This window comes from Camelina sativa, chromosome 14, assembly GCF_030686135.1.
Source record: "Camelina sativa cultivar CO46 ecotype springtype chromosome 14, ASM3068613v1".
NCBI classification, from domain to species: domain Eukaryota; kingdom Viridiplantae; phylum Streptophyta; class Magnoliopsida; order Brassicales; family Brassicaceae; genus Camelina; species Camelina sativa.
Window position 1 is genome coordinate 6724841 of NC_141893.1, and position 19287 is coordinate 6744127.

The 19287-nt window shown below is 39.2% G+C and overlaps 4 protein-coding genes and 2 pseudogenes across 8 annotated transcripts; 4 read left to right on the forward strand and 2 right to left on the reverse strand.

The window, feature by feature from the left end:
- Window positions 1–2926: 2926 nt before the first annotated feature.
- LOC104740254 (pyrophosphate-energized vacuolar membrane proton pump 1) lies at window positions 2927–6899 on the forward strand. The gene is made up of 8 exons (XM_010460804.2): window positions 2927–3822; window positions 4028–4602; window positions 4699–5078; window positions 5178–5264; window positions 5344–5674; window positions 5813–6223; window positions 6308–6367; window positions 6449–6899. The coding sequence occupies exons 1-8, from the start codon at window positions 3573–3575 to the stop codon at window positions 6653–6655; spliced, it is 2301 nt and encodes a 766-aa protein (XP_010459106.1). The 5' UTR covers window positions 2927–3572; the 3' UTR covers window positions 6656–6899.
- A 107-nt stretch (window positions 6900–7006) lies between these two features.
- Window positions 7007–8303, reverse strand: LOC104740253 (ATP synthase gamma chain 2, chloroplastic pseudogene; annotated as a pseudogene). The gene has a single exon (XR_015580893.1). The product of XR_015580893.1 is annotated as an ATP synthase gamma chain 2, chloroplastic pseudogene (transcript).
- Window positions 8304–8716: 413 nt separating this feature from the next.
- On the forward strand, window positions 8717–9903 carry LOC104740255 (arogenate dehydrogenase 2, chloroplastic). The gene has a single exon (XM_010460805.2). It carries the CDS (start codon window positions 8717–8719, stop codon window positions 9782–9784), a length of 1068 nt encoding a protein of 355 aa, XP_010459107.1. The 3' UTR covers window positions 9785–9903.
- Window positions 9904–10284: 381 nt separating this feature from the next.
- LOC104740256 (uncharacterized) lies at window positions 10285–11711 on the forward strand. The gene has a single exon (XM_010460806.3). It carries the CDS (start codon window positions 10285–10287, stop codon window positions 11530–11532), a length of 1248 nt encoding a protein of 415 aa, XP_010459108.3. The 3' UTR covers window positions 11533–11711.
- Window positions 11657–14234, reverse strand: LOC104740257 (uncharacterized; annotated as a pseudogene). The gene is made up of 10 exons (XR_015580892.1): window positions 13823–14234; window positions 13634–13699; window positions 13356–13536; window positions 13083–13279; window positions 12852–12902; window positions 12661–12752; window positions 12401–12522; window positions 12229–12314; window positions 11979–12083; window positions 11657–11864 (listed from the first exon to the last, which is right to left on the reverse strand). The product of XR_015580892.1 is annotated as an uncharacterized LOC104740257 (transcript).
- An 804-nt stretch (window positions 14235–15038) lies between these two features.
- LOC104740259 (uncharacterized) lies at window positions 15039–19257 on the forward strand. 3 transcript variants are annotated; one of them, XM_087486495.1, is made up of 17 exons: window positions 15133–15308; window positions 15613–15848; window positions 15950–16078; window positions 16169–16232; window positions 16346–16376; window positions 16557–16703; window positions 16937–17011; window positions 17090–17161; window positions 17262–17336; window positions 17445–17516; window positions 17613–17684; window positions 17795–17866; window positions 17937–18008; window positions 18101–18244; window positions 18366–18437; window positions 18516–18662; window positions 18748–19257. In XM_087486495.1, the coding sequence occupies exons 4-17, from the start codon at window positions 16200–16202 to the stop codon at window positions 18930–18932; spliced, it is 1269 nt and encodes a 422-aa protein (XP_087342621.1). In that variant the 5' UTR covers window positions 15133–15308; window positions 15613–15848; window positions 15950–16078; window positions 16169–16199; the 3' UTR covers window positions 18933–19257. The 3 variants fall into 3 exon arrangements, with proteins under 3 accessions (XP_010459109.1, XP_087342620.1, XP_087342621.1); XM_010460807.3 differs by having other exon boundaries at window positions 15039–15308; window positions 16169–16376; XM_087486494.1 differs by lacking the exon at window positions 16346–16376 and having other exon boundaries at window positions 15052–15308.
- The last annotated feature ends 30 nt before the right edge of the window (window positions 19258–19287 follow it).

Consider the following 19287-nt stretch of genomic DNA (forward strand, 5'->3'; position numbering starts at 1 on the left):
CTCTTATAAATTCAAACTATTTGGATCAAAGCATATATATACATATATATATATATGGTCAGATAGAGAGGCCCATGCCCATTATGCAGATATAGAGGGAGGAGTGGCCTATCTCCATGTAAAAATAATCGAATTAAAAAAGTGTGTTTTGGCGGGTAATTTCTGCAAGTGCCAAAGGATCTCGAATATTCCATATTATTGCCTGTCATTTCTCTTTCTTTGATAAACTAGAAACCAAAAAATAAATAAAAAGAGGACAAACATATGAGTTTACATCAGAAGACAAGCTGTTACGATTCCAATTCATTAATAACGATAATTGGGTTTGTGTAACCGTAGTTTTTTTTTTGTCGATCTGTAACCGTAGTTTTTTTAAGTACAAAGTTTCTTTTTTCCTTAACCAAAATATCATCAACTTAGTGAAAGTATGATTGTGTCAGTCAAGAGAAACAAACTGAGGTCGCTCGGACTTGTGTCGGTGAGACTGAATCAGAAGAATTGTTTAAAGAGAGGGGGGAAGAGAGGGGTATTGAACGTTGGATGTGAGAGAGAGGACCCATACACCCACCAATCGAAAGGTCACGATCTATTTGAGGTGGAATTGAGTCCCACTTACCCGCAGGAATATTATGGGGACCGCACGCTCCTTAACTCTTGCAATGTCACTTGCTTCACATCCCACTCTTCAAGATAAAGCGATTACATTACATTACACCATTTTCTATTTATTTTATTAATACATGGTTTTGATTTCCCTTCCCCAAAGATTTGCTTTGCTATCTCCCCCATTACGCAATACAGTCAGTAATAATAAAGAAAACAATTCTAGATCTTATACGTTTTTTTTTTAATAGATACCAATAAATATCTTACACTACTACGAAATCAATAAAATGAATAAAATAATGCACCTACATGTTACTAAAGAAATCAAACAATTCATAAGTTTTGCCTATTAAGCATATGACTCGTCCGTGACTGTTTAACCAAATCAATCGGTACAAGTTATATCTTTTTTTTTTTTGTTACTACAGTGTTTGAATTCCCTTGAACTTTTAATAAATTTGATTGATACTTATCACCGTCTTATGGCATTGTCAATGTACATAAACTATAAACATTGAGATGTCACCAAATTATGATGAGACTTAAAATTAGAAAAATATAATTACGACAGCGACGACGACAATCTAATGGAAAGCCTCTCGAATGTTACCGTGTAAATTAAAAAATAATTCGCCTCCTTCTTAATTCAATTATTGTTTACTTTAATTAGGTGGTTTTGGTTTGAATTCTACGTTTTACACAGTCAGCACTTGGATAGATAACCTTTGCCAAGTAACGATATTTATAATTTAGGATATAAAATGGAAACTAAATCGTGATTGAAAGATAATAATAGAAGTAGTCTGTCGGGCTCCAGCCACATAACTAGGAAAATATTTCATTTCCATTACACGAAATTGTTTCCAGATTCATTAGAGCAAACCTGCAAAAGGGAACAAAGATAAAGCATGAGTGGTCACTAGTACTCACTGTTACCAAAAAAATAAAAAAATAAATAAATTAATGCTAAGAAAATTCCACAAAATAAAAGTTTTAATAGTTAAGATATAATTTTAAAAAAGGTATTTATCCGATTGGAGGGGTTTGCACACCATTCAATACACATAATACGTCAGCCGTTCGAAAAAGGCCTCCCCGCCTATATCCATCCTTCTCTCACTCTCACATACACAACTCGTTAAATTTTTCTTATTCGTATGCTCTCTCAGAGGCGTTATCTACATACGGTTGGGTGCACCGTATCTTCTTATACGCCTGTCACGTAATGAAAGATGAATAAAAAAGTTTCGAACCTGAGTAATCGAACAAATGCCAATATAATTTAGTACAATACGTCGAATCAAATTGCGATAGTACTATAGAGTATCGATTCCATATTAGACGAATACACGAGTTCTTTTTTTTTTATATATATATATATATACCACTTTAAAATTGGATCATAAACTGTAAAGTTTATTGCTTTGAATATTTTCAATCTTATCTGACACAGTGACACCTAGATATTTTAGCCGCACACGGATGTGTAGTTTTTATCTCTTTACCAAATTAAATCCAACATAATGATTTTCTTTATAAAAAAAAATCATAGTAGCCTTTACAATTATAGCATGCATTTACTTTTTACAGAATAGCAAGCATTTATTTATATACATCTTTGTTGTCAACAAAAAAAAAAAAGCAAACAATTTATTCACAATGATAAGGTAAATAAACAATTTAATACACATGGCCTATTTAGTTTAAGGGCTAGATTTTTCTTATAATGGTTTTAATGTTAAATTATATTTTCACTATGTTTTATATTTTATATTTTTAATTTAAATAACTGAAATTTTGACTATATATATTTCCTCCAAATATCATAATTATGAAATTAATACATAATGATTTAGGCTTTTGACTAAATATCTTTTTTTTTTCTTTTCTTATTCTTTTGGATTCAAAGCTATTAACTATATCTCTCACTATATATGCTAATATGTACATTGAATTGAATACACAGCTGATTGGGTTAAAACTTAGAATAAACCATGGATAATAATATTATCATGTCTTTAGCTAACTACAATTAATTTCTATATATATATAGTTTAGTTTGAAGTCATTTATACATAAATGGATGTAAGATATAGTCATTTAAACTATAAGTCATTTATACAAAAGACCGTAACAGTTAATTTCTGATGTAAGATATATAGTTTAGTTTTAACTATGTATATATTTCCTCCATTTATAATAATTATGAGATTAATACATAATGATTCAGGCTTTTGACTAATAAATATCTTGTTTATCTTATTCTTTTGGATTATCTATATATCTCTCTATATATGCTAATTTGTACATTGAATTGAATACACAGCTGATTGGGTAAATACTGAGAATATACCATGGATAACTAGATTAGGACCGGTAATAATAAATTAATAATATTATCATTGATCTTTACCTAACTACAATTAATTTCTAACCGCGTACGTGTGATTGACTACGAAAACCAGAAAAGTACTAATCATGTACTTCACAATCGGACGGTCACAAAGGCATCGATGCTCACGTAGTAGGTGTCTTTCGCCCTAAAATCAACGACAGCGATGAAATCAAGCGTTACTTTGGATGTCGTGTCCGATAACTAGCGGTTAAGATTAAGATGAACAAAAAAATTTCAGACATAACGAGCGTAGTCTACACGCGCTTTAAGGAATGAGTTTCGTATCTGATGGTGTAGCGTAAAAAACGTGAGCCAAACCGTACCCGATTCCAACTTTATTTCTGGATTGGAGCATCCAAGAGAGAGAGAGAGAGAGAGAGAGAGAGAGAGAGAGAGAGAGAGAGGTACTCTTATAAAAACGACACGATATCCTCACCGAGTTTACGCCTCATTTTCTTCTTCACCTCTCTCTTTCTCTGTGTGTGTGTTCCTTTGTCTCTCTCGCGCGAAGCGCTTATCTTTGTGTTGTTTTTTTTTGTTTTTTTTTTTGTTTTCTCTTATCGGAGGAGAGATGGTGGCGAGTGCTTTACTACCGGAGCTATGGACGGAGATCCTTGTGCCGGTTTGTGCGGTTGTCGGTATCTTGTTTTCGCTCTTCCAATGGTACGTTGTCTCCCGTGTGAAGCTCACCACTGACCTCGGCGCATCGTCTTCTGCCGGGAAGAATGGTCACGAAGATTATCTAATCGAGGAAGAGGAAGGTGTTAATGACCAGAGTGTTGTCGCTAAGTGCGCTGAGATTCAGACTGCTATCTCTGAAGGTAAGATCTAGTTCAGCTTTATTCAGATCTCACGGTTCTGTTTTTAGATCTGTCCCCTGTTTGTGATTGGACCTTGTTTGGTAATGATGATAACGATGTTTTGGAATGTTATAATTACTATTTTAGTGTCTTGGTGAAATCTGTAAAAAATGATGTGTGTTGTGTATGTGATAAAGTGAATAATCAATGGATCTGTTTGGAACAGGTGCAACTTCGTTCTTGTTCACCGAGTACAAATACGTTGGTGTCTTCATGATATTCTTTGCTGGTGTTATCTTTGTTTTCCTCGGCTCTGTTGAGGGATTCAGCACTGAGAACAAGGCTTGTACTTACGACGCCAAAAGAATTTGCAAGCCTGCATTGGCTACTGCAGCTTTCAGCACTGTTGCTTTCGTGCTTGGTGCTGTCACCTCTGTTCTCTCTGGTTTCCTTGGTATGAAGATTGCCACGTACGCCAATGCTAGGACCACCTTGGAAGCAAGAAAAGGTGTTGGAAAGGCCTTCATTGTTGCCTTCAGGTCTGGTGCTGTGATGGGTTTCCTTCTTGCTGCCAGTGGTTTGTTGGTGCTTTACATTACTATCAATGTGTTCAAGATCTATTACGGAGATGACTGGGAAGGTCTTTTTGAGGCTATTACTGGTTATGGGCTTGGTGGATCTTCCATGGCTCTCTTTGGCCGTGTTGGTGGTGGGATCTACACTAAGGCAGCTGATGTCGGCGCTGATCTTGTCGGTAAAATCGAGAGGAATATTCCAGAAGACGATCCAAGGAACCCAGCTGTAAGTACATCACTTCACTGTGTATAATGATAACACTGTGCCTTTTTTGTTTTATTTAATAGAAGTTTTGACTCAACTTTGTTGGTTATGTTACAGGTTATTGCTGATAATGTGGGTGACAATGTTGGTGACATTGCTGGTATGGGATCTGATCTCTTTGGGTCATATGCTGAAGCATCATGTGCTGCTCTTGTTGTTGCTTCCATCTCTTCTTTTGGAAACAACCACGATTTCACTGCCATGTGCTACCCATTGCTCATCAGTTCAATGGGAATCTTGGTCTGTTTGATCACAACTCTCTTTGCCACCGACTTCTTTGAGATTAAGGTCGTTAAGGAGATTGAACCAGCATTGAAGAATCAGCTCATCATCTCAACTGTTATTATGACTGTTGGAATTGCTATTGTGTCATGGGTTGGCTTGCCTTCCTCCTTCACCATCTTCAACTTTGGAGTACAAAAAGTTGTGAAGAACTGGTAAGATCTTACTGTATGATTGCTTTTGTGTTTTCCGGCATTTCATGATTCAAACTTCTCTGTACACTTTTGTAAGTCTGGCATAATTTTGGATTCCAGGCAACTATTCCTGTGCGTTTGTGTTGGTCTTTGGGCTGGACTCATTATTGGTTTCGTCACCGAATACTACACTAGCAACGCCTACAGGTATGAACCTACATTAGCTGTATTTAGTTACTTCTTTCCAGCTAGTATAACAAGCTCTAATGTCCCTGTGTTTTTGCAGCCCCGTCCAAGATGTTGCTGATTCATGCAGAACTGGAGCAGCCACCAATGTTATATTCGGACTTGCTCTTGGTTACAAATCCGTCATTATTCCAATCTTTGCAATTGCTATCAGTATATTCGTTAGTTTCAGCTTTGCTGCTATGTATGGTGTTGCTGTTGCTGCTCTTGGCATGCTCAGTACCATTGCCACTGGTTTGGCGATTGATGCTTACGGTCCCATCAGTGACAATGCTGGTGGTATTGCTGAAATGGCTGGAATGAGCCACCGCATCCGTGAAAGAACCGATGCTCTTGATGCTGCTGGAAACACCACTGCTGCTATTGGAAAGGTACGTGGCTTTCTAAACCTCTTTATGCAATCCGATTAATCATTTAGAGAGCTTGCTTGCTTTAATTATTCCTCAAGTTGCCTTTGCTTGTTATCATGTTATGTAATATGAAATGTAATTCCATGTTGTTGTGCACAGGGATTTGCCATCGGGTCTGCTGCCCTAGTCTCCTTGGCTCTGTTTGGTGCCTTTGTGAGCCGTGCAGGAATCCACACCGTAGATGTTTTGACACCTAAGGTTATCATTGGGCTGCTTGTTGGTGCCATGCTTCCTTACTGGTTCTCTGCCATGACAATGAAGAGTGTAGGAAGTGCAGCTCTTAAGATGGTTGAAGAAGTTCGCAGGCAGTTCAACACCATCCCTGGACTCATGGAAGGTACCGCAAAACCCGACTACGCCACATGTGTCAAGATCTCCACCGATGCTTCCATCAAGGAAATGATCCCTCCTGGTTGCCTTGTCATGCTCACACCACTCATTGTTGGATTCTTCTTTGGTGTTGAGACCCTCTCTGGTGTTCTCGCCGGATCTCTTGTCTCCGGTGTTCAGGTAAAATATTTTCTCAGTTCTCTTATGATCAACTAACTATTGTTAAAACATATGCTCACCGATGCTCTTATTTATTTTTAACAGATCGCCATATCAGCATCTAACACTGGTGGCGCCTGGGACAATGCCAAGAAATACATCGAGGTATTGTAATTTTCTTAAGCTTAAATCAAACTATGTGAAGTGATTGAATCAGATCCTTAAGAATTGTGATTTTATTTGCAGGCGGGTGTATCAGAGCACGCAAAGAGCCTTGGGCCAAAGGGTTCAGAGCCACACAAGGCAGCTGTCATTGGAGACACAATTGGAGACCCATTGAAGGATACCTCAGGACCTTCATTGAACATCCTCATCAAGCTCATGGCTGTTGAGTCTCTTGTCTTTGCTCCCTTCTTTGCCACTCACGGTGGTATCCTTTTCAAGTACCTCTAAACTCTACCGGAGTGAAGAAGAGGACGACGATGATGATGAAGAAGAAGAAGATGATGGCGATCGATTCAAAACTCTCTTTTTTACCATTCTTATCTTCGTTTTCCGTAGGTGGTTAAAAAAAAACCTTTTTTTTTGTTGATGAGGCTCATTCAAAGAACCAACCATATGATGTTTCTTTCTCTCTCTCCCTCTCTGTTCTTTTTTGTGCTGTCTAGAATTTAGAAATCCACCAAGTATTTTGAGACTTGTTTTAGCCGTTACTTTCTGCTGCTTATTTCTTACTATATTGTTTTTGTCATCTTCAAGACAATTGGGAAACTAGTCTTTTGTCCGCATTTGGTGAGGGAAACGTTTCTCAATTTCTCATGACCTGTTCATTCTTTCATGATATTTATTACACAACCAACAAATGGTTGGGTTACACATAGGAAAGCTGTAGTTTCTCATTGTCCAAAAAAAAAAAAAAGGAAGCTGTAGTTTGTAACTAAGATTCTCGAAGAGCCTCGGCTCCAGCCACAATCTCCAGCAACTCCCCAGTGATCTTAGCCTGTCTTGCTCGATTATAAGCCATGGTTAGATTCTTCTTCAATTCAACGGCATTGTCAGTAGCATTACTCATAGCATTCATCCTGGACGCGAGCTCACTCGCTAAAGACTCTTGCAGTGCTCTTAGAATCTGACTGTTTAGATACAAAGGCATCATTGCATCAAGAATCTGAACAGGGTCTTGCTCGAACTGCATCAACGGTGACATCTCAGGCTTCTCAACTTCAAGCTTTGTCCTTTCCACAGCTAACTTCCCATCTTTGCTCGTTAGCCTAAACATCTCATCCTCCATAGCATCAACACAATCTCCTTTCACATCACAAGACTCTCCTTTCATAGACAAAGGCAACAGAGTGTGGATCACAGGATCAGATTTTATCAAAGACACGAACTTTGTGTAAACTAGCTCAACTTTATCAACCTCTTCACTCACAAACAGCGAAAACACATCATCTGCAATAACTTGAGCTTCTTTAGTCGTTGGGAAAACGCCTCCTCCTTCAATACATTTATCCACTTCGATTTCATCTCTCCGACTAAAATACGCATTCCCTTTCTTGCCAACGCTAATCACAACACAGTCTATACCTCTTTGCTTCAACTCTTGAACTCTCAAATTAGCTTTCTTGATGACAGCGTTGTTGAAACCACCACACAACCCTTTATCACCAGTGACAACAAGCAAAGCAACTCTCTTGACGGGTCTAACAACACTCAGAGGGAAATCAATGTCTTCTAATTGAGCATACCGGTTGATAGAGTAGAGAACCTCGACTAGAGTCTCGGTGAAAGGTCTAGACTTTATGACTGCATCTTGAGCTCGACGAACTCTAGCAGCCGCCACGAGTCTCATCGCTTCCGTTATCTTCTGGGTACTCTTCACACTGTCGATCCGTTCTCGTAACTCCCGGATTCCAGATCGAATTCGAAGTGAGGGAGACGGAGATCCCGACGAAATCCGATTGGGGCTCAGTGATTGAAACGGAGAATAACGAAATGGTTTCAAGGTGGCTATGAAAGAGTACGACGAGTCTGAGCTAGAAAGCGATTTAGAATTCCAAGGAGACAACAAGAGCCAAGAGGTCGAGATCGAACCTGTCATTTTCGTTTGTGGAAGAAGAAGAGTTAAAAACAAGACTCTGAGCTTAAGAGGTTTAAGATTTCATCCTCACGTCACGTGGGAGAAATGAGCAAAGAAAGATAATTTGAGAGGTTTTTTCTAATTATAATGTTCCTTAGGGGTTTTATATAAAATTACTACGAAAGTAGAGTGAAGTTGACCTAAGTTTTTAAAATTTCCTTAATGGTCCTTGTAATTGTGGTCTATTTTGATTAGCATCACCAGATTCACCACCACGTTTTGGTCACGACATTTCTGATCCTTTTATTAATTTGGAGGCTCTTCTATCATCTTCTTCCTCCTCTCGCTTCCTCTTGTAACTCTCACAGACACTCTCAGCTCCAAAAGTTTGGTGCTTTAATCGTTAACCAACTCTCAAATTCACAACTACCACAATGTTACTCCAATTCTCTCCGGCAAAACCCCTGTTTTCTCCACCTAATCTCCGCCGCAATTCACCAGCATTCCTCATTTCTCCGCCGAGATCCCTACGAATCCGAGCCATCGACGCCGCACAGATCTTCGATTACGAAACCCAACTCAAATCCGAGTACCGTAAATCCTCTGCTCTCAAAATCGCCGTCTTGGGTTTCGGCAATTTCGGCCAGTTCCTCTCGAAAACCCTAGTTCGACACGGTCACGACCTAATCACTCACTCTCGCTCCGATTACTCCGAAGCTGCTTCCTCAATAGGAGCTCGTTTCTTCAACAACCCTCACGACCTCTGCGAACAACACCCCGACGTTGTACTCCTCTGTACCTCAATCCTCTCCACAGAGTCAGTCCTGAGATCTTTCCCTTTCCAACGTCTCCGTCGTAGCACGCTCTTCGTCGATGTGCTCTCCGTCAAAGAGTTCCCGAGAGCACTCTTCCTCAAATACCTTCCCAAGGAGTTCGACATCCTCTGTACTCACCCAATGTTTGGACCCGAGAGTGGTAAGCATTCATGGTCTAACCTGCCTTTTGTATATGATAAGGTGAGAATCGGAGACGAAGCTTCTAGGCACGAGAGGTGTGACAAGTTTCTAAGAGTATTTGAGAATGAAGGTTGTAAGATGGTTGAGATGAGCTGTGAGAAGCATGACTATTACGCAGCTGGATCACAGTTCGTGACGCATACTATGGGTAGGGTTTTGGAGAAATACGGAGTTGAGTCTTCGCCGATCAACACTAAAGGGTATGAGACGCTGCTGGATTTGGTGGAGAACACATCGAGTGACAGCTTTGAGCTGTTCTACGGTTTGTTTATGTATAACCCGAATGCTCTTGAACAGTTGGAGAGATTAGATATGGCGTTTGAATCCGTCAAGAAGGAGCTGTTTGGGAGATTGCATCAGCAATACAGGAAACAAATGTTTGGTGGGGAGCTTCAATCCCCTAAGAAAACAGAGCAGAAATTGCTCAACGATGGTGGTGTTGTTCCCATCAAAGATATTTCATCATCATCATCATCATCATCTTAAATCACATATTTGTAGGGTTTGATTGGATTGTATTAGATTCGGAGTAATAAAAGTTGTGACCTTTTGGAAATCCTCAAAGAGTTAAAAATATAAAAAAAAATACGGTTTTGGTGTGTTCATATCAGTGTCTTTTTGGCTAGTAATTTTTAAACTAATGTATCTGTTGAAAATTTCTGAACATTGTGTTGCTCAAAAGACCTTAATCCATGCCTACCCAAATGTCGGGTCACCCACCCGATTCGAATCAGGACAATAACGTTTCCTCATGGGCCAATAGCATAATGGGCCGCTTGAATATGTCGTACTATTTACTAGTCCTAATAAGGAAAAGAAAAACAAACACAAATTTGAATTTTGAGATATAATTTATCAGTGGCACCATCGTTGGTCGGAGCTTTTTGTATTCCCAAAATTGCAACCCTAAACCTTATCACCGACGACGAAAACTGAACAAATGATGAAACTTTGATCGCTGTTTTTGCGTTTCAAAAACGGAAGTGATGGAGAAGTGGGTAGCCGAATTTTTCCTCCGGCGCCAACAAAATCCTAGGGTTTACGCTTCTCCTCTGTTATCAGCTCTGAAACCGGTAGATTCCGACGACTGTGTAAAGCTCAAGATAACTGCCGTTTTGCGGGACATCTCCAATTCCTTGATTCGAGGTACAGTCGACGAAGGAATGCCTGATCTCCTCGAGATTTTGGAGAAGCTTCTGTTGCAGGAACGTTCCGTAATCATGGGGTCTTTTAAATCTGCGTACTGCTGGACGGCTGTGGAATGCACGCTTAGGTTTATGTGGCCAGTGAATGTTTCAGATGGCTTCTTTGGCGATGCTTTTGAGAGGATTTGGAAGAAGCGGATTGGGATGTTGAAGGAGAGGGAGAGCGATTTGGTGAGTCACGAGTTGTTGAAATGGGAGAGTGATCTAAACGAGGCGTTTGAGAAACCTGAGATTTACAGGAAGATTCGTGAGAGTAACATCAGGTATAATGCCATTTCTCATCTCACTCAGCTTGTTAAAGAGCAGTGGGCACTACTTGGGTGTTCCTCTCTTGAATCAGAAGCTCGAAAGAGGTTGCTTAAGCGTAAGGATTCACCATATGTTTCCCGGAAAAGAGGTAATGGTTTTGGTAGAGCAGGTGAGACCATTGATAAAGTCAATGAGGAACTCAATGTTGGGGTGAGGAGGGAAGGCAGAATTGGAAGCAATAGAGAGAATGCTAATGATGTTGAAGAAGTGGGAGGTTTGGAGAAACATGATGGGGCTGATAAGGTGAATGAACAAGAACAGGAACATGAGCCAAGTCTTAATAAGGGGGGCATTAAAATTGCTCGAGAGCTTAAGGATTTTTTGCTGGAGATTCAAAGACTCATTGACGCTTCCACTAGGCAAGGGCAAGAACCTGACGATGCAATGGAGCAGTCAAATGATGTCACTCCTCAGCATGATGAGGCAAATAGGACTGAAGCAGAAGATAGTGAGGGAACATCATCGTCTAGAAGAGTCCGGCCTCATCTACCAACCCCGGAACCTCTGAATGTATCACCGTTGAAGAAAGTAAGATTGGAAAGACCGCGTCCCAGAAGGCCAATGAAATTCTGGACTCCTGAAGAAGTGGCAGCTCTGAGGGAAGGAGTGAAAGAGTTTGGAAAATCATGGAAAGATGTCAAGAATTCAAACCCTGTTGTTTTAGCTGATAGGAGTGAGGTGGATTTGAAGGATAAATGGAGGAATTTATTTGGTCGGTAGTAGTAGGAATCTTGCCAGGTCGCTGTTGGGTGTTTTTTGAACAGTATTGTTGAGCTCTTTTGGTGTTATGTATGGTCTATTCTTGACTCACCCTTTTGTAATTAGTGTTAAACTTTGGACGGTATTTCTTGTTCAAAAGTCTCCATTGATCAACGGATACAAACTGCAATGTTTTAAAATATTTGCTCCTATAATCAAATCAAGCAACCTCTGAAACCCATCTCCAACTCTTCTCGGTTCAAATTCTTGCCAATAAAAACGATCTTGTTGGTTCTTGTTTCATCTTTTCTCCATAGCCGGTCTGGTGATCCTTCGAATATTTCATGAACTCCCTGTCCCAACCATTAAAACCCCACAAACGTCAGATAGAATTCTACATTAAAAGACTTCAATAGTTTAAGATTCAGTTGAAATGATGATCAAAATAATGATAAAAAGATGGTCACCTGAAACACGAATCTTTCGTCCATGTCTTGGACAGAGAGGATACCTTTCATTCTGTAGATATCCTCACTACGTTGGTACAATAGCGCCCCAAGCCACATGTTAGCCTGATCCAATGTCAGAACTAAGGTTATAGATGATGCAGGTAATCAATCACGCATCTCAATAATCATTTAAAATTTATAGTATGACTTCTGGTGCTACGGTTTAATGCATCACATGTTACACAACTTGAGCCATATTGGGTTATACCTTCTCAAGGTCTAAGTCTCCTTCGCAAACTAAACTGACTGAAGCAACACCAGGGTCATGGGTGTGATCATGAGAATGGTGATGCTCTGCGGTTTCAGAAGCAAACTAATCAGTGCATGTAGGCGATCAGTATTAAATAATAAGACCATTCTTTGGTAATCCTATAACATACCGTGTTCATGATCATGCTCATTGTGGTGATCATGGCAGTCATGACCATGGTCATGGTCATGGTGATGATCATCATGTCCCTCGTGATTTTCCTTCACTTCTTCATTCACAGAGCTCTCGATTCTGGACAGACAAAACAGTAAGCCACCAGCAATAAACCAGAGTTAAACCACAATAAACCGTAACAAATGCATAGAGCTACTATACACCTCGGACAGAAATTTTTAGAATGACTTGTAATAAGAGATTAGTAAACCGGACCTTTCTAGATCAAACCCTCCAATTCCAAGAACATAATCCAAGTCAACCTTCCCATATTTTGTCTGCTTCATGTGAGCCATGCTGTTTATGGCCTGAAAATGAAAATGACCATAGCATAAATGTTAACGCAAAGCAAAGAGAATAAATAGATGTTCAAGGAGAAAACAATAATCAGAAGAAGCAGAACCGACCTTTATCCGCTGCATCAATGAAGCTAGTTCTGGCTCACCAACAAGATCAGTCTGCGACAAAGGACAAACATTTTTCACCTTGTATGATATGTCAAGGTAGAAATATACATAGCAAACCGTAGAAGTGTTTACACTACAAGCATCCACCAGACCACCACACATTTCAAATACAGTTTTTCATGGTGATACTATTAGCGAAAATTTGATCGAAACAGAACTTGACAATAATACCTTGTTAACTATGATACGATCAGCGTAAGCAATTTGTTAAACGGCCTCATTGACATAGCCTTCGGGTTTAACTTCATCTAAATGCAAACGAGCATGTTTAGCATCAACCAGAGTGACAACTCCATCCAGTTTGACATCATTGAAAATATCATCCTCGGCGTAAAAAGTTTGGATAATTGGGGCTGGATTCGCCAATCCTGACAAGAACATAATACATGCATCACTAGTGGTTTCTAAAGGGTTTATGTTGTTCCAGAGCTTAATTCAACTGACCTGTAGTCTCAATAACTATATGGTCGAATTTTCCTTTCTTCTCCTGAACCAATTCAGAAATCATCCTCACAAGATCACCCCTAACAGTACAACAGAGACAGCCATTGTTAAGCATCATTATATCCTCTGCTCCAGCAGTTTTAGCTGCCACAAGCGATCCATCAATGTCAACTTCACCAAACTGAGAATTCACATTTCAGCCACGAATCAGAAATCATAAATTGTTTTAAAAAAAAAACTGTATCCAACTTCTCAGATACAGAGATTTAACACAAGACCTCATTCTCAATCACAGCTATGCGCTTCCCGTGATCTCCCGTCAATATATGGTTTAGCAATGTCGTCTGTATACTCAGAAAGACAAAACCAACCCCACGCAAAAAATCAGCGTTTGCTCACTAAAAATTGAAAAGCTTTGCAGAGTATGAGCCATGGATTTGGAATGAAACGACAAGCTGAAGCCTCACCTTACCAGAACCGAGGAAGCCGGTGATAATCGTTGCCGGAATTCGATTGTCGGGTAAATTATCATCAGTGGCAAGATCGAAGGAATCTTCGGTATCCAAAAGCGCGAGGGAGGAATCAGAGGCAACGGCGGAGTGGAATCCCCGACGGGTGTTAGAGTAAAGCTTGGCGGGATAGAACGGCGAAGGGTTGGTTCTGAGGGAAACTGTGGCTATCCTGCGACTAGCAGAAGAAGCGAACCGATATTTGAACGAGGTATTGGCTCGGGGAACGGTGAAAGCAAGTGGAGTGGTGGCTATGTCGAGTCTCAACAGCGTCGCCATTACTGGTTATTTAGGGTTTAAGGTCTATCTAGTGTCAGTGAAGAGGTTCGGCAGAGATATACTCCGTATAATAGAGAGACACTTGTTTTGTGAGACTTCTGAATTTACGCGCTTTTTTTTTTTTACATTGTTTTTTTTTTACCTGTTTGATCCAACGGTCCAGATTGACCCGGATTCGTACTTAGTTTTGTCATTGTGTCCTAAAACTTCTAATAATAACACACTTTATTTCATTATTTCGAAACAAAATAAAATGGTTCGTAGAAGTTAGAACATTACTGAACTGAAGTCATTTTTTTGTTGTTACAAAACATATTAATCAGAAAAGTTCCTTGCGTGGATCAAAATTAGATGCAAAACTTGAAGAAGAGCATAATCCTTAATCCTTAAAAATAAGTACTTTTTGTATTTTCGCCAAAACCTGAAAACCCTATTGTCAGTTTGTACCAAATCAAAATCATTCTACGGCGATAATTTCTTATATCAGTTTTGAGAATTTAGTTTTTAGTTTTTTAAAGGCAACTGTATTTGATGATATCAATGGAAGATAAGTTGATTAAAACTGTTACTAAAACGAGATAACCATCATCAGATTTTGTTTATTGTCTTGTATTATACTGATCCAAAGCGCCTGTTCAATTATTATTATTTTTTTTGGATCTTTTGTAATTTGCGTAATGCAGGTTGATTTATTTTATACAGTTTAAGTGATTTTTCTTTGGTCATTCTTTTATTGTTTTTTTAATTGTGAAATAAGAATAACAATCAATACAAAATTAAACAGAATGAGTAGCCTGAAAAAAAATCTCAAAATCGGGGTCCACTGTTAAGTGGGGGACCCATGACCTTGTTTATTCTTCCATCTTATCTAAAAAAAACGCATTGAGATTGTTCCGAACCTAAACTCCGTACCGCAACCAAAGGGTGATTCATCTTACACGTGTCACTCGATAGTAGGTTTAGAATCTGGCTCGGTTCACGGCCACTTTGCACATTTCTATACTTCTCTCTCTCTCTTTCTTCTTCCTCACCGTCTCGTCAAATTCAACAAAAACACCAAAGAGAAAGGTTTGATCAAAGAGAGATCAATCACTGTTAAACCCCTCAACTTAAAAAATTCCTCAGAACAAATAATCTGCGATCGATCGGCCATGATGATGATAAGGTACGTATCGGCTTATTCGATCAACTACTCTTTCCTGGTGAACACTTTGCTTTATTCTGTTTTTTTTTTTTTTAACTCTCTTTCTAATATTTAAGCTAAGCTTGCTTTACTTGTATATTGATTATATGATCGAATTAGGTCTACTTGGGGTGTTCTGAGTTTTTATTGTTTGGAATTAAAACCCCTTCACTTCACATCACATAGTGTTGTTTCCATTTGAGTTGTCAATCACTGCATCGTATTTGAAGGAGTTTTTTTTAGTTGTTTTGACTCTGAGAGGGATTGTGATCGTGCTCTGTTTCAGTCTCTAAAAGAAGGTTGATGTTTCTTGATTACATCATCATCATGGGAGGAGCTTGCTCAAGGAAGAGAGATCAACAAGTTGAAGATATTTTAAACAGAGGTGTTTCTGGCAAATATAGCAAGAGTTCTAGCTCGAAATGGTTAGCTACTTCCCTCTCTAGGTCTGGCTCCGATGTTAAACGTAATCATGGAGGATGCCCATCTCTTATGGACCTCTGTCTCCGCAAGATACAGGAGGTACATATTGTTTTCACTTACTTACCAGCCTGTTGATTATTATTTTTTTTTGGTATAAACATGACCAAAATGTTTTGACTTTTCTTTTTGTTGCATTGCAGGACATAGATAGATACACCAAGTTCTCTGACCTACCGAGGGATATCAGTCAGCAGATTTTTGATGAATTGGTGTATTCCCAGCGCTTAACTTTAAAGTCTCTCGAGGCATTTCGGGACTGTGCAATCCAGGTAAATTTCCTTGGTGTTTCTCTTGTTCCCATTCTTGTTTATTTGTATATAAACATATCATTGACTGACTCACAATTTTTGTGAAAGCAGGATCTTTACTTGGGAGAATACCCTGGAGTTAATGATGACTGGATGGATGTCATCTCCTCGCAGAGTACATCTTTGCTTTCTGTTGATTTTTCTGGGTCTGATATCACAGACTCTGCCCTGGTTTCTTTAAAAGCTTGCAACAACCTCGAATCCTTAAACTTTAATTTCTGTGATCAGATATCAAACCATGGGCTTGCGCATCTCAGCGGTAAACTTTGCTCTTTTTTCAGACATTTCAATATTTTTTTATGCGTACCAAACTGTATTTTTTATGTGGATGTTTCCTAAGCGTAGCTGCTACATTACAGTTAGACCTGACGCACTTACTTTCATTTACTTGGTGGATTTTATTTAACGCGAATGATAACTATATCACAAACTATTTCAGGCCTCTCAAATTTGACAAGCCTGAGCTTCAGAAGAAATGCTGCAATCACTGCACAAGGCATGCGTGCCTTTTCCAACCTTGTTAACATGAAGAAATTAGATCTTGAGAAGTGTCCCGGGATTCACGGTGGGCTCATTCACCTGCGAGGTACATAGCTTCGTGTTTTGGTGTGATAATTGCCAGTTTTCTGACATACTCTGTTATTGAGAGTTCTATATGATATGTGCACACTGATGAATCCACCCAAAGCCATGTAAGTTATGATTTTCTACAATCTGCAGCCTACACAGATATGGGTATTGGGTGGCATTTGACTTGGAAAATGCTAATATCAATCCTGCATCCTATTTTTCCGTCTGATTAAGCAATTTCTTTTCCAGGTTTAACCAAACTAGAGTCCTTGAACATAAAGTGGTGCAACTGCATAACGGATTCAGACATAGAGCCTCTCTCAGGTAGCAAAAACATGCGTCAATCTCACATATTTTCTTAACTTTTCCCTGTAGAGATGTGCTTATTCCTTTTTGCTTCAGAACTTTCAAATCTGAGGAGCCTACAGATTTGCTGCAGTAAGATTACTGATTTTGGTATTAGCTACCTTGAAGGTAGGAGTTTTGATTATTATACTCCAGTTTTTTACCATTTGTCTCACATCTTCTTGGTGTAGACTTAGCTCGATTCATTTCTCCCACTTGCTTGCTTCAGGGCTAAAAAAGCTTAATTTATTGAACTTGGAGGGGTGCCGTCATGTTACTGCTGCATGCTTGAATACACTCACAGGTTTGTATAGCCATCCTTATTGTTGTATCTAAGCTTTCTTGTATGCTGATATATTTTGGAGTTTTGCCATTTGAACTTATAGGAGTCCATTTTCTTTTGTTTATGTAGCTCTTAAAGAATTGATGTTTTTGAACCTCAATAGATGTAATTTTTCAGACAGCGGGTGTGAAAAGTTTTCAGGTGAGTGTTACCTGACTTCCTCGCAGTTGAAAAACGTTTGTTTTCTTAGCGAAAAACTCTTCAGTCTGGGATAACTTGTTTCATGCATCTTTGTAGACTTAACTAATTTGAAGATATTAAACTTGGGCATGAACAACATTACAAATTCATGCTTGATCCACCTGAAAGGTTTATCTCACTTTCTTACTATGTTCCATTTCCACTATTTTCTTGATTTCATCTCTCTACCATTTCGTGCTGTCTGCTAGATTTCTAATCAAAATGAATTACCTTCTCAGGGTTGATAAAGTTGGAGAGCTTAAACTTGGATTCATGCAGAATTGGTGATGAAGGACTGATACATTTATCAGGTTATTGCTACTTCCGTTTCTGCTCTTATCACGGACTTTCCGGTATTCATATATAGTCATGTGGTATTAGGTATGCTTGGGTTGAAATCTCTGGAGTTGTCCGATACCGAAGTAGGAAGCAATGGGCTTCGCCATCTCTCTGGTACAACATTTTTTCCTTCCTCTGTCCTTTCCATTTTGTATCGTTTGTTATCTTTGGCCTTATGCTCATTGCATTTATATTACTATATATAGGCCTGTCCAACCTAGAGAGCATAAACTTGTCATTCACTGTTGTAACCGATAGCGGTTTAAGGAAATTATCTGGTTTGACATCTCTTCGTACACTGAATCTGGATGCTCGTCATGTTACTGATGCTGGTCTTTCCGCACTCACAAGTAAGTCGTTCCAATGCGTCCATAAAATGTGACTGTCAACAAGTTATATTTGCCTTTGTATGATGTTGTTACAGGTTGTCCTAAGTAAAATCCAATTCCAACCCGTCTGTTTTTGTTCTAGGTTTGACAGGGTTGACTCACCTCGATCTCTTTGGTGCTCGTATCACAGATTCTGGAACAAATCACCTACGAAGTAAGTCTAATGTGTATCATCTATTCCATCGTTTGAGATTTGCCTCGTCTACCTTTTCATGGTTTTCTTTTGATACAGACCTGAAGAAACTTCAGTCACTTGAAATATGTGGTGGTGGATTAACAGATGCTGGTGTCAAGAACATAAAAGATCTTTCATCCCTCACTCTCCTCAATCTATCACAAAACTCCAATCTCACAGACAAAACACTGGAGTTTATTTCTGGTAAGGATACAGTCATACAAGTCTTGACTTGGTCAGACAAATCATTTGCTCCTGTAATCTGAACCATGATCTCATGGACCCGCAGGATTGACTGGTTTGGTCTCTCTAAACGTTTCAAACTCTCGAGTATCAACCTCAGGACTACGACACCTGAAGCCATTGAAGAACCTGAGATCTCTGACCTTGGAGTCCTGCAAACTCTCTGCTAACGACATCAGGAAGCTTCAGGCGACTGATCTGCCACACCTAGTCAACTTCCGTCCTGAATAAAATTATTTGTCAAAAGGACAAAGTCACGAACTCTGTAAATAGGATCGATCTCTTGTGGTCTCAGAAAAAAGCCACCGCTCTTATATATATCGTCTAAAGCTATGCTCTTCTTCGGGATTATTTGCTGAAGAAACTGTAAATAAAGCTTCTTTCCAAGCTATGTTTGGACCTTTGATGGCTCTTCTAATGTGATCGGCTTCTGGGATCTGTTTGGTTTGTGTTTCTACTGAAGTGAGTGAACAAACAAATGTCACTGTCAGAAGAAACAGATCACTGATTGTAAATATTTATATGTAAATTCGATATATCATATGTATTATATAAATGAGAATCCTTTCTGGCACAAGAAAATCTA

What these genes read in the sequence shown, in the direction of transcription:
- LOC104740256 (XM_010460806.3), top strand. Translation starts at nt 10,285, where the DNA reads ATGGAGAAGTGGGTAGCCGAATTTTTCCTCCGGCGCCAACAAAATCCT.
- LOC104740259 (XM_010460807.3), top strand. Translation starts at nt 15,630, where the DNA reads ATGTTTCTTGATTACATCATCATCATGGGAGGAGCTTGCTCAAGGAAG. An exon ending in TGGGCTTCGCCATCTCTCTG is followed by an intron (nt 18,009 to 18,100) that starts GTACAACATTTT and finishes TACTATATATAG; the next exon opens with GCCTGTCCAACCTAGAGAGC. An exon ending in TGGAACAAATCACCTACGAA is followed by an intron (nt 18,438 to 18,515) that starts GTAAGTCTAATG and finishes CTTTTGATACAG; the next exon opens with ACCTGAAGAAACTTCAGTCA.
- LOC104740255 (XM_010460805.2), top strand. Translation starts at nt 8,717, where the DNA reads ATGTTACTCCAATTCTCTCCGGCAAAACCCCTGTTTTCTCCACCTAAT.
- LOC104740254 (XM_010460804.2), top strand. Translation starts at nt 3,573, where the DNA reads ATGGTGGCGAGTGCTTTACTACCGGAGCTATGGACGGAGATCCTTGTG. An exon ending in TACACTAGCAACGCCTACAG is followed by an intron (nt 5,265 to 5,343) that starts GTATGAACCTAC and finishes GTGTTTTTGCAG; the next exon opens with CCCCGTCCAAGATGTTGCTG. An exon ending in CTCTTGTCTCCGGTGTTCAG is followed by an intron (nt 6,224 to 6,307) that starts GTAAAATATTTT and finishes TATTTTTAACAG; the next exon opens with ATCGCCATATCAGCATCTAA.